Genomic DNA, 24,518 nt, shown 5'->3' with positions numbered 1-24,518 from the left:
CAACAACAACATAATAATTCCTTGAGAAATACTGTTATTATATTTAAATAACAAGAGGATATCTGTACACAATCCAGAGAAAGGAAAACAGAAGTGACCTCATTGAAAATTTCACACTCTTACATATTTATCAGTGTTATTAACTGCCACTTAATTGCCTCTTTAAGCTGTTAATTAACAATATCATTTACATCTTGATTTGAAGGTAGCTTAATGTCTGTAACAGTCTTGCTCATTTAAAATTTTCAATTTTAAAGATTTCTGGAATAAAGTTTTAGCATGTTGATTACAACTGCTTTATATGACTTCCTTTGACCAATACCTATCAGTGCCTTCAGCTTTTTTGGTGGTTTCCTCAGAGTATTATAATTACTTGTGTTTGTCAAAAGAGTATTATATGTAGTTCGAAGTGTAATCAGTGATATCTTGGCATTGTGCGGTAGGTTAAAGGGCAGTATTTTTTTTAGTGCTATGTAATGATGTATTTCAATGATGTCATTAATTCATAGCAGTAAGGTATGTGGCTTTAGGATAGCCATCACTGACTTCTCTTACCAGAACAAACAGATTTTAATAGAGTCTTCCGTTTCCCAGAATGATTTAACATTTAAATGGTGGAACTTCTTGGTTTCTACATTATATCAAAATTACCTCTAGAAAGTATGATTGGGTGGTAGAGTAAGCTAATTCAGATAATCAGTACCCATAATAGGTACTTCCTCCTCCTCCTTTTAGAAACAAAACGGTTATATATAAATATATGGAAATAAATAATACAGACACATATAAATACTTATCAAGAATGGCATTTTAAAGCTCCTAGACCTGTTTATGACTCCTAATGCTCTTTATTATAATTATAATTGAATTAACTATTACATAAATGGTAAACTGAGTTGAATGCTTTGGAAAGAGTCAGTAACAGTCATTTAAAATTTTTCTTTCCAATTAGGCATGAGTGAGGCAAAAATACATATGCAGGAGGATCATACACTTAGATTGCTTTGTAAGCTTTTTTACATTCTTGCTCCACTTTTCTACTTAAACCAAAATTGAAAATATTGGAGGATGGGTGTGATGTATATAAAAGATGTGTCTTAGAACCTCTATCAGTGGTCCTATGTTCAAAGAAGAGGCTTTGATCCTACATCAAAAGACTGGTGAATGAGGTACATTTGTTTTGAGTTTTTTTTCTTTTCTTTCTTTCTTTTTTTTTTTTTTTGAGACGGAGTCTACCTCTGTCGCCCAGGCTGGAGTGCAGTGGCGCGATCTCTGTTCACTACAAGCCCCGCCTCCCGGGTTCACGCCATTCTTCTGCCTCAGCCTCCCTAGTAGCTGGGACTACAGGCGCCCGCCACCACGCCCGGCTAATTTTTTGTATTTTTAGTAGAGACAGGGTTTCACCGTGTTGGCCAGGATGGTCTCCATTTCCTGACCTTGTGATCAGCCCGCCTCGGCCTCCCAAAGTGCTGGGATTACAGGCGTGAGCCACCGCGCCCGGCCTGTTTTGAGTTTTAAAAAGGTGTCTTTTAATGATTTTTGCCTCCCCTCCCCCCTTTTCAAGGACTCCAAGGTGCACGGGATTAGGTTAGTCATGATCTTTGCTTCATAAGGCACTGTCATCATTGCTTCACACATAGCCTGCTTTTTTTCTTTGTATTATATATTGAACCTTCATTGATATGGTTACCGTAGCTACACTACCTCCCAAACATAGTGGCATAAAACATTCATTCATTATGCTCACAGATTCTGTGGGTTAGCAATTTGGCTAGAACACAGTGGGGAAGGCCAGTCTGTGCTCTGTGATGTCTGGGGCCTCAGTTGGAAGGCATAGAAGTCTGAGGCTGGAATCGTTTGAAGTTTTCTCACTCATAGGTCTGGCAGTTTTTGCTGGCTGTCAGCTGAGACCTTAGCTGGGGTTGTTAGCAGAAACACCTACGTGTGGCTTTCCTTGTGGCCTGGGCTTTCTCACTGCATGGTCGCTGGGTTCCGGAGCGGGTGTCTCAAGAGAAAGTGAGCCAAGAGAAAGCTGTATTTTCTTTTTAATGACCTAGCCTTGTAATAAGATTGGACATTACCGTGTTCACCCCTGTTCCACATTGATTTTCCTGGGATATTTGTTTTTATCACAACCACTCCTGAGAAACCATCTTAACAAAGATATAATGTTATTGATAGGAATGGGGCAATATACAGGTGGCCCTCTATATGCGCAGGTTCTGCATCCACAGATTCAACCAAAATCTGATTGAAAACATAAAAAAAGAAAAAAATACAGTATAACAACTACTTACATAATTAGGTATTATAAGTAATCTAGAGATGATTTAAAAGTATTCGGGAGGATGTGTATTACTTATATGCAGGTACTCTGCCTTTTTATATAAGTGGCTTGTGCATCCATCCTGGGGGTGGCCACAGCTGTTCTTGGAAATAATGCCTGTGTCCCATGGCCCCACCTCCCCCAATCCCTGCAGATATGGACTGCTGTAATGTTACTGTGAACTGCTTAGTTTACATCATTATTGACAGATGTGGTTGTATTTTCCTGTGGTGCCCCAGAGTGCCTTAGGGCACAGTTTGGGAAGCAGGGTCCCAAGTGGAGAGCTTATGTCTTCTCTGCTCATCTTTAGCTAAGGTAGATTCAAGGCTGGGATCTGGAATTGTCTGAAGGCACTTTTCCAGTGGTTGATACTGGCTGTTGGCTGAGGCTTTAGCTCGGGCTCTTGGCCAATACACTAACCCATGGCCTTTCGATGTGGCCTGGGCTTCTTGCCTGGTAGCTGGGTTCCAAAGACAAATGTCTTGAGGGATCAAACTGAAAGCTGTATCACATTATTTGATCTAACCTCAGAAGTCACAGTGTGTTACTTCTATCTGGCAGTCACAGAGTTTCCCCTGGTTTTCAGGGAGGGAAGATAGAATCTCTCTCGATGGATATGTGGCAATGTTTTGGAAGAGCCATGTGGGACCAGAAGTAATGCTGTCACTATTTTCTGAAAGTATAAGCTACTTTGATTATACATCTGGTACCTGATAACTGTAGAATGTCAGCTATATTGTAGACAACATTTTCATGACAAAATTGACCCCTAATTGATAGATTGCATCTGGCCTGGGAGAACTACGGGTACCTGATGGGTATATCATATTTAGGACTTAATGCAGAGATTCTTCTTCTTTTTTTTTTTTTGAGATGGAGTCTCGCTGTGTCGCCCAGGCTGGAGTGCAGTGGTGCGATCTCATCTCACTGCAAGCTCAGACTCCTGGGTTCACGTGATTCTCCTGCCTCAGCCTCCCAGGTAGCTGGGACTACAGGCATGTGCCACCACACCTGGCTAATTTTTTGGTATTTTTTTTTTTAGTAGAGATGGTGTTACACTGTGTTAGCCAGGATGGTCTCGAACTCCTGACCTCAAGTGATCCACCCACCTTGGCCTCCCAAAGTGCTGGGATTACAGGTGTGAGCCACCGCACCCAGCTAAAAGCTTTTTCTTATGAAAAATTTGAAACATATGCAAAGAACACAAAATGGTATAACCTCTTTCTACCATTGCCCAGCTTCAACAGTCATCAACATTTTGCCATTCTTGTATCATCTATGCCTTCACCCAGTTTCTATCTCCTGCTTGATAATGATTTATGGCTCTTTTTTTTTCAGGTAAAATTTACATATATTAAAGTGTACAAATCTCAGCTGTAGGATTTTGACAGACGGTAAGCCCCGGTGACCCACACACTCACCAAGACACTATGTTTTTCATTTTCACCTTCCCAGTCAATAGCCATCTGTCCTGAGGCAATTGCTGTTTTGATTTTTTTTCTTTTTTACCTCAGATTAGTGTTGCCTATTCTGGAACTTGATATAAAAGGAATCATACAGAATTTTACTTATTTATTTATTTTTAAGAGAGAGTCTAGCTCTGTCGCCCAGGCTGGAGTGCAGTGGTACAGTCTCGGCTCGCTGCAACCTCCGTCTCCTAGGTTCAAGCGATTCTCATGTCGCCGGAGTAGCTGAGATTACAAGCACGTGCCACCACGCCCAGCTAATTTTTGTATTTTATATTCTTTGTGTCCAGCTTCTTTCACTTGATCTAATGTTTATGAAAGTCATTCATGTTGGCATGAGCTGAGTACTCTTCCATTGTATGGATATATCACAATTTGTTTTTCTATTCTAGTGATAGACCTTTAGGTTGGTTCCAGTAAAGCTTCTGTGAACTGGTTAACCTGCCTTAATATTTGCTTGCAATATATACTGCTTTTGAAATACAATAGCATTTAATTAAAAATTCCACTAATTTATAATTTTTGAGGCTGATCTGTCCCTCACCCCTCCACCTTAATATATTGTTCTGAGTTAGTGTTGTACTTCAGCAAATATCCATTAATTTTAACATTTAACATTTCAAAGTTTATTTCAAAGTTTATATAAAACTGGTACCTAATAGTTGAGAATTCTTGCTTTTGCCAGAAATTGAATTGAATACTTTTTTGAACACCAAAGTTTTCCCCCAAAAATCATTTTACCTTTCACTAAACTAATGAACTAATGGCATAATAAGCAATCTCTCTTTTTTTTTTCTTTCTTTCTTTTTTTTTTTTCCTTTCTTTCTTTTTTTTTTTTGAGACGGAGTCTCGCTCTGTCTCCCAGGCTAGAGTGCAGTGGCATGATCTTGGTTCACTGCAACTTCCACCTCCTGGGTTCAAGCAATTCTCTTGCCTCAGCCTCCCGAGTGAGTAGCTGTCACTACAGGTGCACACTACCACACCCGGCTAATTTTTGTATTTTTAGTAGAAACGAGGTTTCACCATGTTGGCCAGGCTGGTCTCAAACTCCTGACCTCAAGGGATCCACCTGCCTCAGCTTCCCAAAGTGCTGGGATTACAGGTGTGAGCCACTGCGCCTGGCCAATCTCTCTTTTTTATTTCTCATTTGTTTTACATTTTATTTTTCAGAATTGAGTCCCTAAGTCCTGAGTTGGTGGCAGCTGCATCTGCTGTGGCAGATTCTCTCCCTTTTGACAAGCAAATAACCAAGTCAGAGCTGTTGAGGCAGCTCCAGCCCCATGAGGAAGAGTCAAGGGCACAGAGAGATGCAGAGAGACCTAAAATTAGGTGAGTGAATCAAACCTTTAAGTCAGTAATGTTTATATCTCAAAATGGGCCATTTTCATGTGGCTAGTGGGTAATACACATAGTATATACCACATAAGTGGAATTTGTATATAGCATGTATGGCATAATTTTAGCAATTCAATTTTTTTTTAAAACTTAAGACATAAGTATGACTATAGTTTTTAAGAAACCAGTTGAATAAAGTTTCCTTTTAGGAAGTTACAGTTTCTTGTCCATGAAAATAGAAATGGTAAATTCAGTAATGTTATTAAAAATAAATAACAGAATAAGGTAGCTTCTCTGAGAAAAGTAATTTTTTTCAGTTAAGTAGCTTGTTGGTTTTATGCACAGTATGATAATCTTCAGGTCTGTTTCCTTCTCTTTTTCCTCCTATTCTTATGTATCAGCTGACATCTTTCCACTTATTCTCTTCGTCTCTCATTATTTTATGCCATGTTATACTACTTGCTGCCTACTTTATAGTAAGTGGTAACACTGCTTTATTTTGTAGAGTGATCTAAATCAGTTGTTCTCAACGAGCATGTGTACCAGATTTATTTCAAGAAGTGAAAAGAAATGGCCATATGTGCTGGCTCATGCCCATGATCCCAGCACTTTGGGAGGCTGAGGCAAGAGGATCACTTGAGGCCAGGAATTTGAGACCAGCCTGAGCAACAAAGCAAGACCCCATCTCTACAAAACATAAAAAAATTAGCTGGCTTGTGCCTGTAGTTCTAGCTACTTTGGAGGCTGAGGCAGGAGGTTTAAGTCCAGGGTTTGAAGCTGCATTGAGCTGTGATCTCACCACTGCACTCCAGCCTGGGCGATAGAGTGAGACCCTATCTCTAAAAGAAATAGTAATTTTTTAAAAAAGGAAGACATAGATATCTGGACTGTCAGTTCAGTGACTCATTTTATTTGTGTTTGAACAAATACAAAGCAGCAAATAAATATGGCTAACTCTTGGTTTTAATTTAGTTATCAAATGTAGGTGATAGGTATACAGATACTGATTTTACTTTCCTATCATTTTCTCTGAATAATTTTTCATGAGACACTTATGATTTAAATGAAGATTTCTGAAGAACATCTTTAAAAGATGAAAGTAAACATGAATTGTAATGTTCTGTGTTATGTGAATGTTAATAGGTGACATTTTTTATTTAAACATTTTTATGCTGTATAATTAGTACACAAAAATGAAATAAGAATTAAATGATATCAGTCTCCTGTTGAAGAAAGTTTTTACTGTTCTGTAGCTAAGATTTCTAATACACTTGACCTTTTTATTATTTCAGTTTCAGTAACATAATATCAGATATGAATGTTGCCAGATATGAATGTTGCCAGATCTGCTACAGCTAGAGTTCGTTCAAGACCAGAGCATCAGATTCAGTTTGACAAGGGCTATGACAATTATCCTGGCCAGGAGAAGACTGTTGATCTTACAAAAAGGTATCAGGCTTTGTAATCTGCTGGGTTTTGTTTGTGTAGTTTGTTTTTACCTTAACTGTAGACTTTTACCTTATTGCGTGTGTGTATTATTGCTATTGGATATCTGAGCATTATGAATGCATTTACATCTGTGTTCTTACTCTCTGTATACCACTTCCTAGAGAGGGAACCATGTGCTGGATTTAGCCAGTCCTGCAGTTTTCCATACCTGAAATCAAAGTGGGCCATGCTTCACATCTACCCATGATGAATAGTGGTCTTTTGATTTAGAATAAGAGGAGCTGACTGAATTCTGAACAAATAAGTATTTTGTGAGAAACATTATTTTTCATTTTGAATATAAGTGACTAATACTGTGTATTCATATCCCCTTTATATCTCAATACGTGCTTATCTTTTGGTGTACCTTAGAGAAATAACCCACCATCAATGAAAAGAAGGAAAGGCAAGAGGAAAAAAGTTTATATAGTACCTTAAAGTGGTAGATTATTTGTGGCCATTTGAATTTACTGATTTGAAGTTCTTAAAGATGCTGAGCCATGCCTTACATAGTTATTTTAGAATCTAAAGTTGTTCTGTATTTATTTGCATAAAGTTTCTGTTCTTTCTCACCTTTAAACCCTGAAAGTGATAGCTGGGAAAGAGGAACCAGATATTTGGCATGGTCTGCAAAAATTAACTTGTCTTTACGGCAGGATATGCTCACAACTGGAGTGTTTTCAATGCATTATGTATTCTGTGGATTTAACTGAAATCAGAAACTTGAGTTAACTCCTTCCAGGTGTTAAATTACTGATTTATACAGGAAAGTTGGAAAAGGTGGTCAGCAGTTAACACAGGAAGTTCAAGAGGTTATGGTGACTTTGGAAGATTATTTGAATTACTAATTTAAAGTGATTTAGTGTCTGTTACATACTATTGAATACAGGAGAGGTCTACTTGGAGTTTTACTTAATAATATTTAACTGAGTCGGTTAATTCTCGAGAATATTTAACTGAATCATTCATCTTGGACATGATTCTGTGCAACTACATTAGGATGGTATATTATAATTTGATTTTTAATATTATATTTGATATTTAATATTTTTAAAATTAGAAGCTAAAATAGGAAAGGGGTTTCTTTGCCTTCAGTGTGTTAAAAAGCCAGGGAGTAAGGGGAAGCAATGATGAGACACCAAGTTGTTCACCCTGCTGTGACTCGGGTAGGATCTGGGGTGTTAACCCCAGACAACCCAGGCCTGGACTGATTCCTTCTGTCGGAGATTGACAGTTCACACTGGCCTGCCTCAGAATGTTGGCACTGCCACTGACTGTTCTGTGACTGGGCACCTTTTATAGCCTCCATCAACCTGTTTCCTCAGCTATAAAATGCTGAAAGTGAAACCTAGCTTAAATGGCTTTGTTGAGGAATAGATCTGGTACACAGTAGGTGCTCAGCAAATGTCCATTCCCTTTCTTTATAGTACATTACTCTTTTGAAATTCAGTACTTTACCAAGACATTCGCCCTCTGCTGTGACTTGCTTTAATCCACCATCCTATTTGCCAGACGTGCAGTTGAGGGAGAAGAAGGCAAGGCAGTGAAGAGAGTTCTGGAGCATAAAAGCCTTTGTTTATAAATAACTTGGGAACCTGCTAGAGGAAAGATTATATGTTTGAGATCACGTTATTTAACATTCGTATGGTATTTGCATTTTTTCCAGTTATTTCTGTTCAGTAGAGAGAAGTAATTTAGTTTATAAAAAAAACAATAATTCATTTTTTTTTTTTTTTAGACAGAGTCTTGCTCTGTCGCCCAGGCTGGAGTGCAGTGGCATGATCTCGGCTCACTGCAAACTCCACCTCCTGGGGTCAAGCGATTCTCCTGCCTTAGCCTCCCAAGTAGCTGGGACTCAGCCTCCCAAGTAGCTAGGATTACAGGCATGCGCCACCATGCCCAGCTAATTTTTTTGTGTGTTTTTAGTAGAGACAGGATTTCACCATGCTGGCCAGGCTGGTCTTGAACTCCTGACCTTGTGATCTGCCTGCCTTGGCCTCCCAAAGTGCTGGGATTACAGGCATGAGCCACCACGCCCAGCCTCAAAATTATTTTTAAAACTAACCCCCCACTTTATTTTTTATTTTTATTTTTTGAGATGGGGTCTCTCTCTTATTGCCCAGCCTGGAGTGCAGTGGCACAATCTCAGCTCACTGCAACCTCTGCCTCCTGGGTTCAAGGGATTCTCTTGCCTCAGCCTCCTGAGCAGCTGGAATTACAGGCACTTGCCATCACATCCGGCTAATTTTTTTGTATTTTTAGTAGAGATGGGGTTTTACCATGTTGGTCAGGCTGGTCTCGAACTCCTGACCTCAGGTGATCCACCCACCTCGGCCTCCCAAAGTGCTGGGATTACAGGCATGAGCCACCTTGCCTGGCCAACCCTCCAGTATATAAACTGGATTTTAACCTGCCAGTAGATTTATTCAAGTAAATATATGAATTGATGCATAAAGCAGTTGATTATCAAATGTGCAAGAAAATGTCACCTATTAACTCTCTGATATTAATTTCAATAGCTAATTTAAAATAGTCATGTAAAGAAAGTTAATAATTATTTTAAAATTACAGAATGATTGCTTTATGAAAGGGAATGTTGTGATTTGCCTATGCAATTTTTTATAATTATGATTTATAATTAAACATTGCAGTGTTTTCTGCCCTTAAAGACAAATGTTGACTTTAACAGCTTCTATTTTAGCATAGTTTTATAGTTTTTCACAACATGGAGTTTTTAAAACCTTAATATAAATGGGAAAAAATAAAAATTATGGCAAATTAAGCTAATCTTTTCAATTAGGTATTTTGGAAATTAAATTGCTTTAACTAATTTGTTGTATATGAAGCAAAACTTCAAGTGCACATTTCTGTTTTTAGTTTATTGGTCCTAAAAATGTGTCAGTTTAGCTAAGATTTTTGATGTGGGTCAGTGGAATTATTTTTAATTTCTACATAGAATATTTCACTTAAGATATTTTCTCATTTTTGTTGACAGTTTAAAATATATTCATTAAAATGTTATTTTCTTTTTTTTAGACTTAGGAAAAATATATTCACGGGGAAAAGACTTAATATTTTTGACCTGACGGCAGTTACTAAAGACACACCTGAAACAGGTTTGTTAAGAATAACACTATTGGAGGTGTTGGGTTCGGGGCGCGGGCAGCTGGGTTCTCCCTGTTCCCTTGGGCAGGTGCAGGATCGAGGGGTTCAAAGCCTCCGGAACGCGTTTTGGCCTGAGTTGGGGAGCGGAGCGGGGAGGGACCTGCGGCTTGCTGCCCCGCCCCCTTCTCCGGCTCGCCGCAGGCCGATAAGCCCGCCTCCTCCCTCTGCCGGCCCTGGGGCCGTGTCCCCCGGGGAACTCCAGCCGAGGCCTGGGCTTCTGCCTGCAGGTGTCTGCGGCGAGGCCTCTAGGGTACAGCCCGATTTGGCCTCATGGTGGGTTTCGGGGCCAACCGGCCGGCTCGCCGCCTGCCTTCTCTCGTGCTGGTGGTGCTGCTGGTAGTGACCGTCGTCCTCACCTTCAACTGCTGGAGCATCTCTTCCTGCCACGTCCTGCTTCAGGAGGAGGTGGCCGAGCTGCAGGGCCAGGTCCGGCGCACCGAAGTGGCCCGCGAGCGGCTGGAAAAGTGCAATTCGGACCTCTTGCTGTTGGTGGACACGCACAAGAAACAGATCACCAGAAGGAGGCCGACTAGGGCCGCCTCAACAGCCGGCTGCAGGTCAGACAGGGCCTGGGGAAGAGATGCGAGGATGACAAAGTTAAACTACAGAACGACATATCATATCAGATGGCAGACATGCATCATTTAAAGGAGCACCTTGCCGAGAGCTTCGTCAGGAGTTTCTTCGACAAGAAGACCAGCTTCAGGACTATAGGAAGAACAATACTTACCTTGTGAAGAGGTTAGAATATCAAAGTTTTCAGTGTGGACAGCAGATCAAGGAATTGAGAGCACAGCATGAAGAAAACATTAAAAAGTTAGTAGACCAGTTTTTACAGGAACAAAAGGAAGAGGCCCTCAAGATTCAATCAAATGACAGAAAAGAACTGGGTATAAACGATCAAGTAGTACCTAAAAATATTCCAAAAGTAGCTGAGAATGTTGCAGATAAGAATGAAGAACCCTCAAGCAATCATATTCTATATGGGAAAGAACAAATCAAAAGAGGTGGTGATGCAGGGATGCCTGGAATAAAAAAGAGTGACCTAGCAAAAGTCAATGATCTTCCCCCTGCTTTAAGGAAGCCTCCTATTTCAGTTTTTCAACATGAAACTCATCAAGCAATCTCCCATCTTCCAACTGGACAACCTCTCTCCCCAAATATGCCTCCAGATTCACAGGTAAACCACAATGGAAACCCTGGTACTTCAAAACAGAAGCCTTCCAGTCCTCTTCAGCATTTAATTCCAGGCTCAAACTTGGACAGTGAACCTAGAATTCAAACAGATATACTAAAGCAGGCTACCAAGGATAGAATCAGTGAGTTCCATAAATTGAAGTAAGGCCACTTCTTTGATGAGAATGAATCTCCTCTTGATCTGCAGCATGGCTCTAAACTGGTGGATTATAATGGGGATGATGGTAACGTAGGTGAGTATGAGGCAGACAAGCAGGCTGAGCTAGCTTACAATGGGGAAGAAGATGGTGATGGTGGAGTGGAAGACGTCCAAGATGATGAAGAACGAGAGCTTCAAATGGATCCTGCAGACTATGGAAAGCAACATTTCAATGATGTCCTTTAAGTCCTAAAGGAACACTTCAGAAATCCTAAAGTGCTGTAAAATGAAATCATTTTCTATTTTGTCCTTTCTGACTTTTGTTGTAAAGATGAGTTGTATCAGTTGTAAAAATACATTGAGATAGAATTAAGGAAAAACTTTAATGAAGGAATGTACCCATGTACGTATGTGAACTTTTTCATATTGTATTATCAAGGCATAGACTTTTTTGGTTATGATACAGTTAAGCCAAAAACAGCTAATCTTTGCATGTAAAGCAAACTAATGTATATTTCACATTTTATTGAGCTGACTTATTTCCACAAATAGATAAACAAGAAAAAATGGTTGTACAGGTTATATGTTGCACAGCATAACCATAGTAAGAATAGAACAGATATTCAGCAGAAAACTTTTTATACACTGATTCTTTTTTTTTTTTTTTGAGACAGAGTTTTAGTCTTGTTGCCCAGGCTGGAGTGCAATGGCACAATCTTGGCTCACTGCAACCTCTGCCTCCTGGGTTCAGGTGATTCTCCTGCCTCAGCCTCCCAAGTAGCTGGGATTACAGGCACCCGCCACCACGCCCAGCTAATTTTTGTATTTTTATTTTTGTATTTTTTTTTAGACGAGTCTCGCTCTGTCCCCCAGGCTGGAGTGCAGTGGCGCCATCTCGGCTCACTGCAAGCTCCGCCTCCTGGGTTCAAGCAGTTCTCTGCCTCAGCCTTCCGAGTGGCTGGGATTACAGGCGCCTGCCACCACGCCCGGCTAGTTTTTTTGTATTTTTAGTAGAGATGGGGTTTCAGCATCTTGGCCAGGCTGGTCTTGAGCTCCTGACCTCGTGATCCACCTGCCTCGGCCTCCCAAAGTGCTGGGATTACAGGCGTGAGCCACCACACCCAGCCTAATTTTTGTATTTTTAATAGAGAGCTAATAATTGTATATTTAATAGAGACAGGGTTTCACCATGTTGGCCAGGCTGGTCTTGAACTCCTGACCTCTGGTGATCCTCCTGCCTTGGCCTCCCAAAGTGCTGGGACTACACTGGTGAGCCACTGTGCCCAGTCTACACACCAATTCTTGTTAGCCCAACAGCTGTGCTGTTCTATCTACTCCTCATTTCATGCTCAAGGAGTCATACCTAGAATAGTTACACACAAGAGGGAAACTGGAAGCCAAACACTGGACAGTATGTGTACAAAGTCACCTCCCTACTCCTTTTATTTTACATGAGTGCTGATGCGTTTTGGCAGATGAGCTTTCAGCTGAGGCCTGATGGAAGTTGAGATAACCTGCAAAGACATAACAATATTTATAGTTACATATCTTAGTTTTTTGTTTTGTTTTGTTTTATTTTTTTTTTGAGACGGAGTCTTGCTCTGTTGCCCAGGCTGGAGTGCAGTGGCGCGATCTTGGCTCACTGCAAGCTCTGCCTTCCGGGTTCATGCCATTTTCCTGCCTCAGCATCCCGAGTAGCTGGGACTACAGGTGCCCGCCACCACGCCCAGCTAATTTTTTGTTTTTTTTGTATTTTTAGTAGAGACGGGGTTTCACCGTGTTAGCCAGGATGGTCTCGATCTCATGACCTCGTGATCCGCCCACCTTGGCCTGCTGGGATTACCGGCGTGAGCCACTGCTTCCGGCCACTTAGTTCTTTAAATTGTGTGATGAGGCAGCAGGGAGGAGGGCAGGGCGGGCTGCAGGCGGGGTCCGGCTCTGGGGCCAGTCTGGGCCACGGGGCCCAGTCGAGGGCCGGACTGGTTAGGGTTCAGGCGGGATCCGGCGTCCGAGTTCTGGTGGGCCGGCCTGGGGCAGGATCTGGCTCTGGCTGGGGGTCCTGGCCCGGGTCAGGGTTGGGCCTCCGATCCAGCCCGCCCCGGGGCAGGGTTCAATCCCTCGTTTGCCGAAGTCCCTGGGGCTGGCCGGGGTGGAAGACGGGGAAGGCTCTATGTCGGGAAAGGGGCTCTAAGACCACGTGGGGGCGCTCGAAGGGGCCTGGGGCCACCCTCCTCTCTGGGTCAAAGGTCATCGCAACGGCCGGGAAGAACTTCCTCTTCCTTGGCTCTCCCCACCTACTTCCTGATAACCTGGTAGCGGTCTCCCGCGGGCGTCGTGGCTTGCGGGGAGGCGTAGCAACTTTAGGCAACTTCCCAAAGGTGTGCGCAGGTTGGAGGTTGGGGCGCGGCGCCCCGGGAGGTGGCGGCGTCTGCGACAGCGGGAATATTAGAGTGGACCTGCAGGCCGGTCGCGAGGAGGTGGAGCGGCCCCCGCCGTGTGCCTGGGATCGGCATGCTGGGGCAGGAGGGCAGCCGCGTGTCAGGTGACCAGCGCCATGTCCAGCCAGGTGGTGGGCAGTGAGCCTCTCTACATCATGGCAGAGCCGGCCAGGCCTGACAGTCCAAAGGGCTCCTCGGAGACAGAGACCCGAGCCTCCTGTGGCCCTGGCCCCTGGTCCAGCTCCCACCCACTGCCTCCCAGGCCACAAGGAAGAGGAGGATGGGAAGGGGCTGGGCCTGGCGAGCAGGGCGGGGGGAAGCTAGTGCTCAGCTCCCTGTCCAAGCGCCTCTGCCTGGTCTGTGGGGACGTGGCCTCCAGCTACCACTACGGTGTGTCATCCTGTGAGGACTGCAAAGCCTTCTTCAAGAGGACCATCCAGGGGAGCATCAAGTACAGCTGTCTGGCTTCCAACGAGTGTGAGATCACCAAGCGGAGACGCAAGGCCTCTCAGGCCTGCCGCTTCACCAAGAGCCTGCGGGAGCGCGCCTGGACCGCGTCCGGGGTGGGCGGGAGAAGTACAAGTGGCACCAGAGGTGGACCCGCTGCCCTTCCCGGGCCCCTTCCCTGCTGGGCCCCTGGCAGTCGCTGGAGGCCCCCGGACGACAGGCCCAGTGAATGCACTGGTGTCTCATCTAATGGTGGTTGAGCCTGAGAAGCTCTATGCCTTGCCCGACCCTGCTGGCCCTGATGGGCACCTTCCAGCCGTGGCTACCCTCTGTGACCTCTTTGACCGAGAGATCGTGGTCACCATCAGCTGGGCCAAGAGCATCCCAGGCTTCTCATCGCTGTCGCTGTCTGACCAGATGTCAGTACTGCACAACGTGTGGATGGAGGTGCTGGTGCCAGGTGTGGCCCAGCGCTCACTGCCACTGCAGGATGAGCTGGCCTTCGCTGAGGACTTAGTCCTGGATGAAGAGGGGGCACGGGCAGCTGGCCTGGGGGAACTGGGGGTTGCCCTGCTGCAACTGGTGCGGCGGCTGCAGGCCCTGCGGCTGGAGCGAGGGGAGTACGTTCTACTGAAGGCCCTGGCCCTTGCCAATTCAGACTCTGTGCACATCGAAGATGCCGAGGCTGTGGAGCAGCTGCCAGAAGCTCTGCACGAGGCCCTGCTGGAGTACGAAGCCGGCCGGGCTGACCCCTGTGGGGGTGCTGAGCAGCTGCCAGGCAGGCTGCTGCTCACGCCACCGCTCTTCTGCCAGACAGCGGGCAAAGTGCTGGCCCATTTCTATGGGGTGAAGCTGGAGGGCAAGGTGCCCATGCACAAGCTGTTCTTGGAGATGCTCGAGGCCATGATGGACTGAGGCAAGGGGTGGGACTGGTGGGGGTTCTGGCAGGACCTGCCTAGCATGGGGTCAGCCCCAAGGGCTGGGGCGGAGCTGGGGTCTGGGCAGTGCCACAGCCTGCTGGCAGGGCCAGGGCAATGCCATCAGCCCCTGGGAGCAGGCCCCACTCCCTCCCCTCCCCCCTCCTAGGGGATGTCAGAAGCTGGAAACGTGTGTCCAGGCTCTGGGCACAGTGCTGCCCCTTGCAAGCCATAGCGTGCCCCAAGAGTGTAGGGGGCCTTGCCGAAGCCATAGGAGGCTGCAGGGGATGTGTGGGAGGCAGAAGCCTATCTCAGGGAGGGAAGCGGATGGAGGCCACAGTCTCCCAGTGGGTGATGCATTTGCTGCTGCTTAATCCTGCCGCCTCTTCAGAGCAGAGTGGGACTCGGAGACCAAAGGCCCATGCTCCCTTTGCTCCTCCTCTCATCATTTGCATTGGGCATTAGTGCCCGGCCTTGAAGCAATAACTCCAAGCAGGCTCCAGCCCCTGGACCCCTGGGGTGGCCAGGGCTTCCCCATCAGCTCCCACCCAGCCTCCTCGGGGGTAGGAGAGCACTGCCTCTATGCCCTGCAGAACAATAACACTATATTTATTTTTGGGTTTGGCCAGGGAGGCGCAGAGACATGGGGCAAGCCAGGGCCCAGAGCCCTTGGCTGTACAGAGACTCTATTTTAATGTATATTTGCTGCAAAGAGAAACCGCTTTTGGTTTTGAATCTTTAATGAGAAAAAATATATATACTATCGAGCTCAAAAAGAAAATTGTGGAATGCATGATTGACAATGTATTTTTTATTTCTATTTTTTCAAGTAATGCCAGTACTGTTACAGCCAGCACTGACTAAAATTTTTATATTTTCAGAGTTGATGCTGGTGAAGACATTCATGATTTAAACACCAGATCCTGAAATGTGTTAAATCTACTTTGAAATGAATCTGCAATCAGTATTTCAAAGCTTTTCTGGTAATTTTAGTGATCTTATTTGACTAGACTTTTTCAGAAGTACTAAATAAGGAATTTTAACAGGTTTTTATTAATGCACAGATAAATAGAAGTACAGTGAGGTCTATAGCCATTTTATTAAAATAGCTTAAAAGTTTGTAAAAAAAAATGAATCTTTGTAATTACTTAACATCTTAGTTAAGAACCCATCAAGCTTATATTTGCTGGACTTACAACTTATTTTAAATGCGTTTGTCTTTTTTCACACGATTCAGTGGAATGTGTAAGCTAGCTAATTCTTGTTTTCTGATTTAAAGCACTTTTAAATCTTATCCTGCTCCCTAAAAACAAAAGGTTTTGATCACAAGGGGAAATGTAAGATTGTTAACCCTGTTTTTCAGAAGGGCTACTGTTAATTGCACCTAAACATGAAATGTGTTTTCCCACTGTCTCACAGAATGCAACATTTCACAGGAGAAACCTGACCAAAACTAGCAATATCGACAACTCTAACAGATTCTAGTCAAAATTCAAACTTAATAGTGGTAAAGAAACAGGTTGTTCACTTGTCGAGGTGCAACAATTCTTAAGACTTCTGTTTGAAATTGCTCAATGACTAGGAAAAGATGTAGTAGTTTACCAAAATTATGTTTCCACCATATCAAAGTAAACAATTCATGCCTTTATAGGGTCAGGCCTACAATGAATAGGTATGGTGGTTCACAGAATTTTAAAAATAGAGTTAAAGGGAAGTGATGTACATTCTGGGGGCATTAGGGTAGGGAGATTAATCAAAAAATACCCCTAGTAATACTTTTTATTTAATACTGCAAAAGCTTTGCAAATGGAAACCATGCAATTACTTGCCTTAGTTCTTTTGTCATAAAAACAATCACTTGGTTGGTTGTATTGTAGCTATTACTTATATAGCAACACTTCTTCAATTAGCAGTCTAGACATTTTATAAACAGAAATATTGGACCAATTTACAGAAGAGTAAATGAGCTAGTTGTTGATATGCTTTAGTGGGCTTGGCAAGAGTGAGTAAAGAGGTAAGCTGAAGGATAGATCATATGCAATCTATGCCTCTAACCCAGAAATTGTGTTCCTAGGAATTTGTTCTAAGGAAATATTACAGATATGCGCAAAAGTGTAAATACAAGGGTATTTGTCATGATAGTATTTAAAAGAGAAAATATATAAATGATCAAAATATTCAACAGTAGGGGATTATGATACATATATATATAAAATGGGATACTGATGCAAGCATTCAGTGAAAAAAGTATATTACCAAACCATACAATCCTCATTTATTTTATTTTATTTTTTATATTTATTTATTTATTTATTTATTTATTTATTTATTTATTTATTTTTTTGAGACAGAATCTTGCTCTGTCGCCTAGGTTGGAGTGCAGTGGCACGATCTTGGCTCACTGCAAGCTCCACCTCCTGGGTTCATGCCATTCTCCTGCCTCAGCCTCCGGAGTAGCTGGGACTACAGGCGCCTGCCACCATGCCCCGCTAATTTTTTGTATTTTTAGTAGAGACGGGTTTTCACCGCATTAGCCAGGATGGTCTCGATCTCCTCACCTTGTGATCCCCCCTCCTCAGCCTCCCAAAGTCTTGGGATTACAGGCGTGAGCCAGCACGCCTGGCCCATCCTCATTTATTTTAAAAAGTTAGATCACACAGAAAAAATAAGAAAGATCAAAAATGTTGGTAAAAATAACTAAAGAATAAAAATATAGGGAAAAAGGTAGCCAAGGGATAGATATTGTTATTCATTTTCTTTTTACAACTTTATTAAGGTCTGATTTGTGTGCAACAAACTGCACATATTTAAAGTATATAACTTGACTAGTTTTGACAAATATATACACCCATGAAACTGCCAGTTATAATTTTGAACATTTTTCATGACCCTCCAAAGTTTCCTTGTGTCCATTTGCAATACACACACACACACACACACACACACACACACACACACAGTATGCAGGCAACCATTGATCTACTGTTACAATAGATTAGTTTGCATCTTTTAGAATTGTACATAACTGAACTCACACAGTATGTACTCCTTTGCATCTGGCTTCTTTCACTCAGCATAATGATTTGAGATTCATCCATGCTGTTACATGTACTAGTAACACATTTTGTTACTGAGTAGTATACCATTGTATGAATGTATCACATTTTTGTACTTATTCACCTGTTAGTGGACATTTGGGTTGTTTCCAGATTACAACCCATATTTGGCTATTACAAAGAAAGCTGCCATTAACTTTTGTGTACAAATCTTTGTGTGGACATGTTTTATCTCTTGGGTGAATATCCAGGAATCAAATGGCTATGTTGAACAATAGATATATTTTTAACTTTTTAAGAAGCCATCAAACTGTTTTCCAAGGTGATTGTACCATTTTACGTTCCCAGCAGCAGTAACTGGTGGGAATATGGCTCATTCTCAAAAGATGATCTGAAGTTTCAAAAGTAAATAAGTTATTGAAACATGTAATATGATGGTGGTAATTAGCCAACATGATAATATGTTACTCATAGGGTTGGTTGTGAGGATGACATGCACTAATGCATAAAAAGCATTTAAGCACAGAGGAAGTACTCAGTATTCATTGGCAGTTTTATCATCATTCTGTTAATTTAACTTCTTTGGTTGTTAACAGTAGTACATTAGTGACTAATTTTGATAGACTAAAAATAAAGATAAACAGGCTAGACTTTAAAAACCAGAGTCACATATTGTACAACAAACATTCACATTCATAAAAATACCCTGAAACAAAATACAAATTAATTTTTTTCTTTCCAGTAGAGGGGGCAGTGATTACCTGGCATTGTTGTAAAACAAAAGTTAAGCTTGCCATTATTGTAGTTATAATTTTTAATATAATTTTTGCAGTTATCTCTCAGTAACTTTTTATTATATACTATTTAATTGTGAGTGTCAAGGTCTGAAAAATACATGATCAATTCAGGATTGGTTATAACTTTTTTAAGAAAGATATTTACATTGACGTGTTCTTACTTAAAATGTCTTTATTATACAGACACATCACCTTCACTTTGGGATGTGGAATTTGCTAAGGAGTTAGCCACAGTCAATGAACAACCCCTTCAGAATGGGTTTGAAGAGCTGATCCTATGGACAAAGGAGGGGAAACTGTGGGAGTTCGCAGTTAACAGTGAAGCAGGTAAATGTTAATTTCAGGGGGTTATAAAATTTATTGATTGAAATTATTTCTGCCAGATATTCACTTTCAGAGTGTAGATACTTACATGAATTTTGAAACACTTTGTAGATATCTTCATGGTGTCCTAAAAGAAATCTGACAAGGTTTTTTTAAAAAGACGTTAGAATTTCACTTATTTTTAGATGCTTGATAAGGAAAATGAAAAAGTAAAACCATATGGCAAAAATGCATCATGAATTTCTATGACATAAAAGGACTGAGAACTGCAAATGACTGCAGTTTTCTAATCGCTCAACAGGTTATTACTTGGTGAATCTTCTATGTATTAAATAAGGGGTATGAGATTATACTTCAATTTTGGAGAACATTACAACTCTTAAAGTCTCATGCTGGTGTCCTTTAGTCATAAAACCATTGCATTAATGAGGTGCAGGGAACTTGTATGAGCAACTCAAAGCAAAAACATAGTAGGCTTTGGAAATCTTTGCCTGCATAATATAGATGCTTTGAACTGGCAACAGAATATCATCTACTTCACTGGGTGGTTGTTGGAGATGTTACCTCTTCCTAAATCAAAAGGAAAACAGTATTACTATGCTATTTATTTTTTGTGATACCCATATTGTCATCAGTTAAACATTTTAATTGAATTTATAGAAGTATTTTGAATTAGAAAAGATTGATTCACTTTTAGGGTAAGATTAGCTAGAAGTTGGAAGAGCCTGAATAAGTCTTAGGAAAATGTAGTCCATATTTTAACCTTTATAATGTTGTGGTATCATTGTAATATCTTAATTTTTGATAATCTTTTATTTGTTGGATTAATAGGTAGAACAGAAGCTTAAATATCAGAAATATTTAGTCTTATATGTAAATAATATAATTAATATAAATGTTGCTTTTTATAGGAAAACTTTAGAGACTTACAGATTCTTTTAGCAAATTCTTAATATTTTGTATATTCATATTTTTGTTTTTGTTTTTTGAGAGGGATTCTCTCTCTGTCTCCCAGGCTGGAGTGCAGTGGCATGATCTCGGCTCACCGCAACCTTCGCCTCCCGGGTTCAAGCAATTCTCAATCCCAAGCCGAGTAGCTGGGATTACAGGCGTGTGTCACCACACCCAGCTAATTTTTGTATTTTTAGTAGAGACGGGGTTTCGCAGTGTTGACCAGGCTGGTCTCAAACTCCTGACCTCAGGTAATCCGTCCACCTTGGCCTCCCAAAGTGCTGGGATTACAGGCATGAACCACCATACCCAGCCTGTATATTCATATTGTACCTGCAATAATACAGCATACTGTGTTTCGTGTATTACATAACGTATGTATTGCTTAAAGGATGGTTCTGTGTTCTGGAAGGTATCAGGGTAAGGTAAAAAGACCAACGCCTTTTTAAGTTGTACCAACCTGAGTACCAGCTCTTTCCATTATTGGCCATTTGCCTTTGAGGAAATTATTTAAGCACCTGGGCCTTAGTTTCCTCTTCTGCAAAATATCTGATATTAAGGAAAGATTTGGTCTACTTTTACAACATGTTTGGATTTCATTATCTGAAGAAACTTGGATGTTCCAAGTCCTCATGGTTAAAAACTTGATTTGAAAACCAAGTATTAGGCTGGGCACAGTGGTTCATGCCTGTAATCGTAGTTACTTGGGAGGCTGAGGCAGGAGAATCACTTGAACCCAGGAGGCAGAGGTTGCAGCCAAAATTGCACCACTGCACTCTAGCCAGGGCGACAGAGTGAAACTCTGTCTCAAGAAAATAAATAAATAAATAAATAAATAAATAAAGAAGAAAGAAAAAAACAGTATTGAGATATAATAATGTGACTTTATTCAGGAGAGTCAGTGAAGCATAGTGGTTAGAAGTTCAAGATCCTGAGTGAGTTACAGAATTGATCTCTCCAAGCCTCACTTCCTTCATCTCTAAAATGATGGGAATAATAATAATAGTACTCATTATATGAGATTGGTGTGAGGAGTAAGTGAGGTTAACCAGTAAAGTATCATCACCATCATCATCCCTGTTTCTACAGCAACATTGTGAGGGAGTTTGTTTCTGTAACTATTTTCTGTTGTATACAGTAACATTTTATTTTTCAAAATTTTACTTTATACTGGAACATTTTAAATCTTAGAATATTAACAAGGATAGTATGTATTATCTGGGAACCACCAAACAGGGTGCTAGGAAAGCACGAACTCGTGGTATATTGTCATCAGCAGTGAAACACTTAAGAGCATCAAAATTATGAGTGATCAAACTCCAACGGAATTTATCTTAAATTTGACCTGGTTTCTGAGAAAATTTAATTTCTAAATAGTTAAATTTTCACTTTTTAATTTATGTCTTCTTTTTAAAACTCTCATTTGTGTCTCTAATTTTTGTTTTCCTCCTATTTTTTTTTATTTCCAACTTTTAGGTTCAGGGGTACATGTGCAAGTTTGTTACATGGGTAACTTGAGTGTCATGGGGGTTTGGTGTACAGATAATTTTGTCACCCAGGTAATCAGCATAATACCTGTAGGTAGTTTCCCAATATTCATTCTCCTCCCACCCTCCCCCCTCAAATAGGCCCCAGTGCCTGTTGTTCCCTTCTTTGTGCCTATATGTACTTGGTGTTTAGCTCCCACTTATAAGTGAGGAATGCAGTATTTGGTTTTCTGTTTCTGCATTAATTCACATAGGATAATGGCCTCCAGCTCCATCCATGTTGCAGCAAAGGCCATGATCTCATTATCTTTGTAGCTGCATAGTATTCCATGGTGCATATGTCCCCCATTTTCCTTATCAAATCCACCATTCATGGGCAACTAGATTTATTCCATGTCTTTGTTATTGTGAATAGTGCTGCAATGAACATACATATGCATGTATCTTTATGATGGAATAATTTGTATTCATTTGGGCATATACCCAGTAATGGAGTTGCTGGGTCGAATGGTAGTCCTGTTTTAAGTTCTTTGAGAAATCTCCAGACTGCTTTCCACAGTGGCTGAACTAATTTACATTTCCACCAACAGTGTATAAGCATTCCCCTTCCTCTGCAACCTCACCAGCATCTGTTGTTTTCGATTTTTTAATAATAGTCATTCAGACTGGTGTGCAGTGGTATCTCGTGGTTTTGATTTGCATTTCCCGGATGATTCATGACATTGAGCATTTTTCATATGTTTGCAGACCATGTGTATGTCTTTTTTTGAGAAGCGTCTGTTCATGTCCTTTGCCCATTTTTTAATAGGGTTGATTGTTTTTGCTTCTTCAGTTGTTTGAGTTATAGATTCTGGATATTAGACCTTTGTTGGTTGCATAGTTTGCAGATATTTTCTCTCATTCTGTAGGTTGTCTGTTTATTGAAATTTCTTTTGTTGTGCAGAAGCTCATTAGTTTTATTAGATCACACTTGTCAATTTTTATTTTTATTACAGTTGCTTTTTTTTTTTTTTTTGAGACAGAGTTTTTGCTCTTTTTGTGGAGGGGAGCACAGTGGGGCGATCTCAGCTTACTGCATCCTCTGCCTCCCAGGCTTAAGTGATTCTTCTGCCTCAGCCTCCCAAGTAGCTGGGATACAGGGGCCCGCCACCATGCCCAGCTAATTTTTTTGTATTTTTCATATAGACGGGGTTTTGCCATGTTGGCCAGGCTGGTCTTGAACTCCTGATCTCAGGTGATTTGCCTGCCTTGGCCTCCCAAAGTGCTGGGATTACAGGAGTAAGTCACTGCACCTGGCCTACAGTTGCTTTTTGACTTTGTCATGAAGTCCTTGCCTGGGCTGTTGTCTAGAATGGTATTTCCTAGATCTTCTTCAGGGTTTTTATAGTTTTAGGTTTCACATTTAAGCCTTTAATCCATCTTGAGTTGATTTTTGTATATGGTCAAAGGTGGGGGTCCAATTTCAGTCTTCTGCATATGGCTAGTCTAAGGCTATTTTTGATATGCTTTCCTAGAGTAACTCTCAATTTAGAGGCTTCAGTGGCGAAAGAAGGTCAGGATGGATGTTAATCACACTTTTGTTTCTATTCTTTAGTTGGTTTAAACCTTTTCAATTCTTACATATTGTCTATGGTATCTGGAATATATGCTATAATATGAGCCAAGAAGAACAGTGAGATAAGTTCAAATTACCATAAAACCCTAAAGAAGGGCTCTGTTATTTGGGCAAGTATAGTGTGGAGAAAATTAGGGGAAGTGTAAAGATTATTAGGTATGTGCTAACTGAAAGGTAACAGGATCTGTTTGTTGTTATAGATGAGATTATGGCCTGGGAACAAGAGCCTTAAAGTACTGACAGAAAAAGAAATAATAGTTTTGATAATACATAGAAGTGGAAACAATAATTCAAAGTGAAAATGACTGAATTTGGTTCAGTGCTCTACTATGCCCTTCTCAAAAAGAATCGGTCATTGCTACTAACTGCAATTCACCCTTTATTTGTTGTACCATATTTTAAAAGTCTATTCAATACTTAAAGCAGAATTAGACACAATTAACCTGTCACCTTATTTGATTGTGCATCATATAGAATTTCCTTCTTATGTTTAATGTTTCACTATCTCTTATGTTTTCTTTACTGTATTGTGCTTCTTTGGTTTATTAAACATTTTAAATTATATAAATAATAATGAAAGTTTACTTGCAAAAAAGTCAAATGATGTAAAAGAGTATTATACTTTACCCCTCATTTCTCTTCTTTTTTTCTGAAATAACCATTGTCGATAGTTTGATATGTGTTCTCTCAATCCACATTAAATGGCAGTTACACATTTATCCGCTGTTTTATTTGACTTGTATGGGACCATACTATACACATATTGTCCTGCAGTGTGCATATATATATATATATGTATATTTATTACTTAGCAGTATGTCTTGAAAGCATTTCCTTGTCAGTACATAGAGATAGACCTTATTCATTTTATAGTTCTATATGTCCCATTGTTATGAACGCAGACCATAATTTCTTTTACCGTTTTCCTTTTGAATAATGGAGCTATAGTAGATCCTTTGACACATGTTCTTGTGTACATGTTTGAATACTTTCAATTCCTAGAAGGGTCAAAGAATAGGTGTATTTTAAATTGCCATAAGTACTTACAAATTCTCTTCTGAAATGATAGCCAGTTGACCCACTCCAACCGATTATGTAAAAATCCTATTTCTTCACAGTCTAACTAATACTGGATATTGTTAATCTTTCAATGTTCTGGATAAAAACTGATATCAATGGTGTTTTCTGATATCAATTGCCTGGCTAATTTTTTACATTTTTATTAGGGATAGGATTTCTCTATGTTGCCCAGGCTGGTCTTGAACTCCTGGACTCAAGCAATCCACCCGCCTCAGCCTCCCAGAATGTCGGGATTACAGGTGTGGGCCACGTTCCCGGCTACCCCACTGTCTTATGTTGTTGAGAATGCT

At 41.1% G+C, this 24,518-nt stretch overlaps 1 protein-coding gene and 2 pseudogenes across 1 annotated transcript in view; all 3 read left to right on the top strand.

The window, feature by feature from the left end:
- The first annotated feature begins 3,670 nt into the window (after window positions 1-3,670).
- Window positions 3,671-24,518, top strand: part of LOC109029413 (phosphatidylinositol 3,4,5-trisphosphate 3-phosphatase TPTE2) — a 150,982-nt gene continuing 130,134 nt past the window's right edge. Inside the window, 6 exon segments of the mRNA XM_055359568.2 lie at window positions 3,671-3,720; window positions 4,963-5,121; window positions 6,420-6,576; window positions 9,652-9,731; window positions 15,800-15,901; window positions 18,955-19,098. Of these exon segments, the coding sequence (XP_055215543.1) occupies window positions 15,868-15,901; window positions 18,955-19,098 (178 nt within the window). The 5' untranslated portion in view covers window positions 3,671-3,720; window positions 4,963-5,121; window positions 6,420-6,576; window positions 9,652-9,731; window positions 15,800-15,867.
- Window positions 9,937-11,810, top strand: LOC129526134 (protein GOLM2-like; annotated as a pseudogene).
- Window positions 13,602-15,074, top strand: LOC109029412 (steroid hormone receptor ERR1-like; annotated as a pseudogene).

The sequence above is a fragment of the Gorilla gorilla genome, chromosome 14, assembly GCF_029281585.2.
Source record: "Gorilla gorilla gorilla isolate KB3781 chromosome 14, NHGRI_mGorGor1-v2.1_pri, whole genome shotgun sequence".
Lineage (NCBI taxonomy): Eukaryota > Metazoa > Chordata > Mammalia > Primates > Hominidae > Gorilla > Gorilla gorilla.
The sequence above is the reverse complement of the archived record's forward strand: the minus strand, read 5'-3'. Positions and strand labels throughout refer to the sequence as shown.